Source organism: Aythya fuligula, chromosome 1 (assembly GCF_009819795.1).
Source record: "Aythya fuligula isolate bAytFul2 chromosome 1, bAytFul2.pri, whole genome shotgun sequence".
NCBI classification, from domain to species: Eukaryota; Metazoa; Chordata; class Aves; order Anseriformes; family Anatidae; genus Aythya; species Aythya fuligula.
This window is the reverse complement of record NC_045559.1, coordinates 115,618,935-115,627,142: the sequence shown is the minus strand read 5'-3', so window position 1 is coordinate 115,627,142 and position 8,208 is coordinate 115,618,935. Positions and strand designations below refer to the sequence as shown.

The following is an 8,208-nucleotide window of genomic DNA, read 5'->3' as shown; positions in this document are numbered from 1 at the left end:
GCCCTGCCCGTCCCGGCGCTTCCCTCTGGCGTCATCGCGCTGCTGCTTCCTCCAGCCAACCTCCCCCCTTCCTCCCTTCCTTCCCTCCCCCTGTCCGCGCCCTGCCCAAATAAGGTTTTATTCGTCGCCGGTGACGTCACGGGGACCCGGGGGATCCGGGCGTGACGTCACGCGCCCCGCCATGCGGCGCCGCGCGGGCCTCGAGGGGGACGCGCAGGTAGCGCGGAGGGCGGCGGGGAACGAGGGGAGCCGCCGCCATTTTGTGCTGGTCGCTGGGTGGTGTGGGGCGGGGGGTGCTGTGGTGGGCTGCACTGCCAATATTGGAAATAAAAGCTGTCTGAACGCTGTATTTACAATGAGAGCGACGCACGCGGGGTGGTTTCGCTGTGGTGTGTGTTTCATACCGCACTCCTGCTGCTTCAGCTGTGTGTTTTGTTCTGGTTCTGGTAGCAAATGATGCTATTTTCCTGCTTCTGCCACGTTTTGGACACTACCGGCTTTTCTGGGCTTCGTATCAGTACAGGCGTTCACATGCCACTCCATCACAAAGTCCTGCTGCCATATATGCCCTCCATACGTTCTTGAGACCGAAATCAGTTGTTTTTCAGTGACTTGTGTGATGTGGTGGTACTTGGCCGTGCTTTGCCATAAGCACTTCCTAAACATGACTTTAGTTGAAAACCTTCCTTCCATGCCTTCGTTCTGGGTCTGACGTCTCTGAAGAAAAATTAAAAGAGCATAGTAGTATTCAGAAAGAGCAGTCAGGTGTTGGAACAGGTTGCCCAGGGAGGTGGTGGAGTCACCGTCCCTGGGGGTGTTCAAGGAAAGGTTGGACGTGGTGCTTAGGGACAGGGTTTAGTGGGTGACATTGGTGGTAGGGGGATGGTTGGACCAGATGATCCTGGAGGTCTTTTCCAACCCTAATGGTTCTATGATTCTATGAAGTGGGAAGGCTGGAACTGGCCTGCTTTGTCCATGCAAGTGTCTAGGATTGAGGGAGATAGGAAAGAAAGTGGGCAGGAAGCAAATGTATAAGAAAGTGGTTAACCTGAGGGAGTAGGGAAGGAGAACTGTAGAAGGTGGCTGGAAAGGATAGAAATGGTAGTCCCATTTTCTGTGGGACTGGGAGAGGTACCCAGTAATAACAACCTCCATCAGTCCCAGGCAGCTTGACTTGAGATGGCTGTGGGGATGGCATGCTTTGTACCTCTAGGAGATGGCTTCTTACATTGTTCTCTGATACCCTCTTCCTTCTTGAAAAAGATGTTATAATCTACATAAAGGATCTCAACTACTGAGATTTGGGGCATTCTCAGAAAGCAAAGTGGTGCTTGGAGATGTATTTTTTGCTTTGTGAAAGCATACTAGGTGCTTAATGTGTTAGGCAAGGGAAGTTAAACCTTTGTTGGTGTGTGTATGGTAACCTTTTTAAGATACAGCAGCGGGCATATATACATACATTGGAAACTGGAGTTTAGGAGTTCTTATACAGAAATTTCTGTATCATCTTAAAATTAATGCATGTTCTCTTGGACTTCGAAATTTAAGTTATTTCAGAGGAGTAGCTTGGCACAAGGGGAAATTAGTAAACGTTTTTCTTGTATTTACTTGAGATTGAGTCACTCCTATATGGGATTAGATTGCAAATTGTTTTTGCTCCTTGCAAAAGGTGAATTATTTTGAAAAATATAATTTCTTCTGAAAGAGCTGCGGTAATGTAGCAAAGGTGACTGAGGATCTTGCACATACTTGAGTTAATTAAAAACATTTATAGCGTATGCTTTACAACAAAAACAATTGTCTCAAAACAATAGCTCAGCATATGTACATCTGTTAACAGTTTCAAACATGTGAATGTTAATTTTTGCAATGTTCTGAGGGACCTTGCACACATTTTAGGTGAAGAAACATGAAAAGAAGTAATAGGGTTTGCTTCAGGCCAGAGTGGCAAAAATTAGATTACAGTCGTAGAGTTTCTATTCCAGAGTCTTGTTTTAAATTATTACTGGCTAGTTCCTTTTTAAAATCAGGTTACGAATTTCTGAAATGCTGTAATACAGAACAATCTTTTTGTCTGAGAGAGAAGGAGTACTGCAGAGCAGTAGCGGTGTCTTTGTTGTTGGTTGGAGGGTTTTTGTGGTGTTCTGTGGGTATGGTTTTTGTGTGTGTGTTGTCTTTGTTGTTTGTTTGTTTGTTTGTTTGTTTCCCAATTTCAGAAGGCTGAGACCAAAGAGGACTTCGTTAAGGTTAGAAGGAGTGATTTGGAAAGGCTGACAACTGAGGTTATGCAATTGCGGGATTTCTTGCCCAAAATATTAAATGGGGATATCTTGTGGACATTCCAGAAACTGGATGCTGTTGAGTCAAGTGAGTGGTACCATGTTGCAGTTTCTGTCAAAACTACTTAGAATAAACTGGTTTTTGAATGGTTACAGAGTTTGTTGAGGTAATACAGATTAAACTATAATGTTCAATGACTGCCTCATTAAATCAATGTGATTGTAATGAGGAAAATTAGAAACTACGTTAGAAATAATTAGACTTACGCCAAATTAATCTTTAAAAATATTTTGCTGTGGACAAAAACATACTTAATTCAGCCAGTAAAGGAAGTTGTATCCAAAAAAAAAAAAAAAAGTAATTCTTCTTTGAGAGAAGGCGTAAGTACTCTGTTTTTCAAAATGTCTTCTGAGATGAAAAACAAAAACCAAAATAATAAAAATGATGAATTGCAGCAGATAAGAAGTTAAATCTGACTGAAGAGGTAATATTTTTATATCTAGTTTGTCTTGGTTTTAGCTTGTATATTTTTTATGGCCATAAGTATAATAATAATAAAAACGCTGGAGACACTATTGCAAAAGTCTTTTTATTGCTGTCCCCAGAGTCCATTTGTTCTGTGTTAATTCTCTTTGCATTATTTTTCCAACAACTAAATCACTTCCAACATGACATCAGGACCAAATCTGAGCCAGATCCGTGCCTAGCATGTAGTTTACGTGCTGCAATACAATCCACTTGTTCTCCTAGGAATCGCTTTTGTCTGAAAAGACACGGGACAAATATTCAAACAGATTAGAAAGAGTGTATCTTCTGGAATATTAAGTGATTAATCAAAGGTTAATTTGCAAAGTCTGGCTAAGAACTCTGCCTTGATGCTGAGTCTGTGCTTGACTCCTGCTGTGTGGGGCTCCCTCAAACACCCAAGCAGCCAGGCCAAGGAGGATCTGTCTAGCACGTCCCTACCTCCTGGTGTGGGTGTCCACATTCAGAAGGCCTTCTGGAATGACGTCTTGGTGTCAGACAAATGTGGAACCACTTTTTGTAGGATCCTTTGGCTTCGGGTTGCTTTTCTACAATTAACTAATTGCTTACCGAGCTTTCTCAGTGAGAACTACAGTGGAATACCTAGAAAACATTGTGGCTCAAATGCTCGTGTTCTCCAGCGGTTCCTCCTCTTCAGAACTGCATGCTAAGCATTATAACTTGCTGCAGTCGCTGGCAGAACCTTAGCGCCAATGCTTTTCGTCCTTTTCTCCTCCAAAGAAAGACTAAGATACTGCCTGAAGGCCCATCTCTGATACCAAGTGGTATATTGAGGCCAAGTTTCCAGCTGTCTCCATGATCCACTCTTTGGAAGGATTTTTCCATGCCATCAAATACCAATAGACTGTGCCACCTGTCCCTCTTGCTGCCACTCAGGACATCATCTGTGTCATAAGAAGTGATGTAGGTTCTGGAAATGATCTGTGTTGTACGACATCAAGGACTGTTTCCAGTTGGGTTAAGGATTCAAGAACCTCAGCTAGTCAGACCCTTGATTTACCCTTTTATTTTTAGTGCTCAGTCTGGAGATTTCTCTCACTGATCATTCTTACACTTCTTGTGCCAGGCATCAGGGTGAAGTGTCAGGGTCTTCAAGCTGCAGATTTGTGATGTCAACACAGGGATTTTAAGGCTTTCTTCCAAATGTTCTGCTGGCTAGCCAGTACTCTGTAGGCTCTTCGGCCTTGTAGGCCCGAAGCTGAGTCAGCTTCAGATTATCTCACGTATATCCCCGCAACAGAGACTTCCCTTCCAATTAATGATGTGGTTTGAATATTTATTCAGTCTTTTGCCACTCTTTTGCACTACAGTTGGACAAGTCAAGTGATTTTTGCTACTCCACTCTACCCCACCTCTGTAGTGGCAGAAGCATGCTGAGGGGAAGATTTGGTTCACGGAAGATGGGATGTCACAGGGACACCAGCACAGCTGCTGGCAGTCTTGGAATTACATCGCTCGGTGGCGTTCATTGTGATTGTACTCAGTTCTCCACTTGCCAGAGCTTTGTGAGCAGATCTCTGTTCCAGAAAATACCCTGGTGTGACCTATAGCATGGATGAGAATGAGCCCACCTGGGCTGCAATGTGCCACTTATTTTGTCCTGCCCAAAGCCTGCTTGTGAGTCTGCTGTTACTCATAGAGAAAAATGTCACTTCTTCCCAAAATGAGGTTTACTATTGCAGTGGTAATATTAGGTATTTCCTGTGTATATAAAGATGTCATTCATATTTTTTTGCTCATCCAAGTAGCTAGTGAAAGCTTCCTCTTCACTTGCATGAAGTAGACAGTGTCAGCTTCAAGATTTTAGTCTCCAGAGGGAAGGAACTTTTTTACTAGAGGGCTGGGACTTGCAGGCAGTGGGAGAACTGGTGAGACTTCCCTGTTGTGCTGGCAAGACCACGGTGTGCCGGGGGTGAGCAGCACAGCTGTGGTGATGTTTGGTGCCAGCAAAATGCCTGGTGTTTATTCTGGCGTTCATTAAACTGCTGTGTGGTAAGGGGCTGTCAAATGTTGGGACTGGTGCATTCAACTTTGAATTCACTTCAGAGCAGAGGAGTACACAGCTGGGAGAGTTGATTGGACATAACAGAGGGAATTTCCAGGAACAAGGCATAGCTAGAAGTAGGTCTCTTTTTATCAACTTAAAACACTACCTTTTTTTTTTTTTTTTCATATAGGGTGGACCTAAGCCTCATTTCCCTTGACGTAAAACATCAGGATACTCTATAGAGTATAATACTTCCCGTTTTATCTGGAGGACGTTAAAAGATAAGGTGTAGTGCTGTATTGACACACAGTAGTTAATGGCATTCCCTTTCTCCTGGCTCAGTTTTGGTTCCAGGACCTTTGAAGTCCAGCAGTGAAGGATGCAGTGTCTGTGTGCCTGCTGGCTGTGCTGCTGCTGAATTCAGGGTGGATCCAGCCTCCCAAAGGCAGGAGGTGATTCTTTCCATTCCTTTCCTTCCAGAGCCAGAGGGTTTCCCTGGGGGTTGGTTCCACTGGATGTACTTGGCAAGGATGAAGAGGTTCTTGCATTGATAAGCACAGCATGCTTATCAATGCTCTGACTCAAGATGCCTTTCCCTCAAGCACTTAAGACCCACATTCACATGGTAATAGGTGTGTGGGACTGGACTTTCTTCACTTGAGGGAAGAGAAAGAAAGTTTCCTACCACTAACTTGAGTAGTTCCTCAAAAATTCAATCAATTCCTTTCATTTTAATGATTTTCCTTTGAGTTGCAGGTTGAAAAGAATTGAATGCTTGGAGAACATGCCCTGGCACATATCTATTTCTTAGGAGTGGACCCTTTCCTTGCCTCTGTGGTTTCTGTTAAAAAATCTTAGTGAGGTGGCTTAGAATCACACAAGGGCTGAGGGAAATATGTTCCACCTTTTTAGAAAAGCTGTATGTAGCTAAATTATCTTTGTTTATAGCTGCTACTCAAAGCAACGTGTGTGTATTTGAGATTATAATATTTTGTCCCTTAGGACAAAAATAAAGGAATTTATTTCCAAAAAATGTAGAATTACTAAACAAAATGCCAGAATCCAACCTCTTTGGATAGTAAGGGCTGTATTTTTCACGTTATCTTTTTATGGTTTAATATGATATGCTGATTGGTAAACACATTCAAAAATATTGACCACGTATAAGGCGAAGTACATAAAGTGTGCTAAGCTATAAACTGAACATTCATAGTCAAGGGTGTGGCGCTTGAAGTGGCCTGTAACTTGTTTTTAAGCTAATAAAAAATACAGTAGATACAGTTACTGCTTGGAATTACTTAAATGTGTTTCCTTTTTTTTTTTTTTCAGTATAAACACCAACCCCTCAGAACCATGTTTTTTAAAATAAAATACTATATCTCTGTATAAACCTCAGTAATTGTTAAAAATAACCTTCAGGCTGATTTTTTTAAGATATTGGTATTTCAAAATATAGTGCTTTGAACTTGATTTCCATTCACTAAAATAAAGCACCTAAATTGTCATGTGAAATACATGTCTTACGTGACGTGATGACATCAGAGACATATTTTTTAAAGGGAGTCAGTGATAAAATTTGTCACTGACAATGTTAAAATGGTTTATCATTTTTTTTAAATGCTTTATAACTATTATTTTTTAAATACTTGAAATAGCTGCACAACATTCTTACTATTCACATAATTTGTATGTTGCATATTGAACCAATCACTTTTGAATGACCTCGGTACTCTTTTTTTTTAGATTTTCTCTGTATTCACTGAATTCATTGAAGATACCAGACAGATTGTGAGACCAAAAAAGTAGAAAATTGACTACATTTTAAAAAATCCCTGGGGGTCTGGAGCTCGGTTCCAGAATGGTGTTTTATCAGCACACAGTATTTAGTAGATAGATGTGTTGCTTTCAGTCTTTCCCTGTTTTAAATCAGAAACATCTTGTCCATTTAGATTTTGTAGGAGCTATGTGGCAGATTGCTGTATGTCACTTTAGCCACTAGGAGGTGGCCTAACACAAGCAAATATGTAACGCATCTGCATTTAGTGGATTCGTTTTTTTTTTTTTTAGTGCAAGCCAGTTGGTCGTAACTTATTGTTTCCTTTAATTAATTTATTCTATCACAGGCATGGAGAAAAAGGAGGAGGAACTAGAGCAGTTAAAAATGGATTGTGAACACTTCAGAGCCCGCCTGGAAGCAGCCCAGGCAGATTGCATGAGAGAGAAGAAGGTATATTTGTTGGTGGTATATTGATACCTGTGTTCTTGAGCTTTGAGAACAAGAGCAGTAGCGATCAATTTTCCATTTTCATGCCACATCATCAGCCTGGAAAACAGTCTGGGATTTCTATTCATGTAGTTAGATGATGAGTCAACTACTTACCTAGAAGTTCATTACCATTTGATGCATTTTTCCCCAGTCGAAAGGGAAAAAGGTCAATATTATAACAAGATAAGATATGACAAGATACCAAAACAGTATTCAACATGTACGGATACAAGTACAGTGAGCAGGCGGTCTGCCACTTACATACATAACTCTTGCATAGCTGCATAGATCTCTCTAGCCTGTATATCCTGCGAGGTGCAGCTGTGTGGGGTTGTGTTCTGGGCTTCTTGGTAGGGTTCTTCCTGGTGTTAGGAGTGTTAAAAATCAATCATTATCATTTTGCCTCTATTAACATGCTGAAGTAAAACAATGGGTATTTGGGAAGATTGTGGTGCAGTTGGCACTGAAATGGTACTTTACAAAATCTTTTTTTTTTTTTTCAATTCAATGTAACTATGACGTATTTTCAAAGAGAAAAATAGAAGATAATGTAAGCCACGCGATATAGAAAATGAAACTAGTTTCTTGTTTGGCTTGCTTGAAGCTGTGTACCTTTGTTTAGTTTTAATAGCCTTTCTCAGTGCACTTATTGATCCAACTGCCATGTACAGCTGCGAGTCAAAACAGAATTACAGTGCTCCTTTTGCTATGTCAATATTGTGCTTAGCGATTATAAGAGGAAAGTTGTTCACAATGAAGGAATAACCCAGACCATGACCTCTCAGACTGCAGATCTTCCGTGAAGCCTTTTGGATTCAAACAGGATCACACAGACCGGTGGCTTAATCTTTGAGAGGGATGTGTGAATCAGTGGTGATTATTTGCCTGTGCAAGTTCACTTCCTCGGAACTGTGAGCTGTCTCCTGTAGTCAGCAGAATCTCATCTTGCTGGGGTTCTAGAGATAGCATCTGCCAGGTAGGGGGTTGCACAAAGGCAGATGAGTCTACAGAAATGACTTCATTTTTGAAAAATAAATAAGTGAAAAGATAAGACTTGCCGTTTTATGGCATGTCTGTATGGAGAAGTCATTCTGGAATGAAGTTTGGTAGCCAGTGTGATGGAATAGTT

General features: G+C 41.4%; 1 protein-coding gene across 2 annotated transcripts in view; it reads left to right on the top strand.

The window, feature by feature from the left end:
- The first annotated feature begins 110 nt into the window (after positions 1 to 110).
- HSF2BP (heat shock transcription factor 2 binding protein) overlaps positions 111 to 8,208 on the top strand; it is a 30,574-nt gene continuing 22,476 nt past the window's right edge. For both annotated transcript variants that reach the window (XM_032207454.1, XM_032207534.1), the window contains exons 1-3: positions 111 to 217; positions 2,217 to 2,367; positions 6,937 to 7,040. In XM_032207454.1, coding sequence (XP_032063345.1) covers positions 182 to 217; positions 2,217 to 2,367; positions 6,937 to 7,040 — 291 coding nt within the window. In that variant the 5' untranslated portion in view covers positions 111 to 181. The remainder of the gene's footprint in view (positions 218 to 2,216; positions 2,368 to 6,936; positions 7,041 to 8,208) is intronic.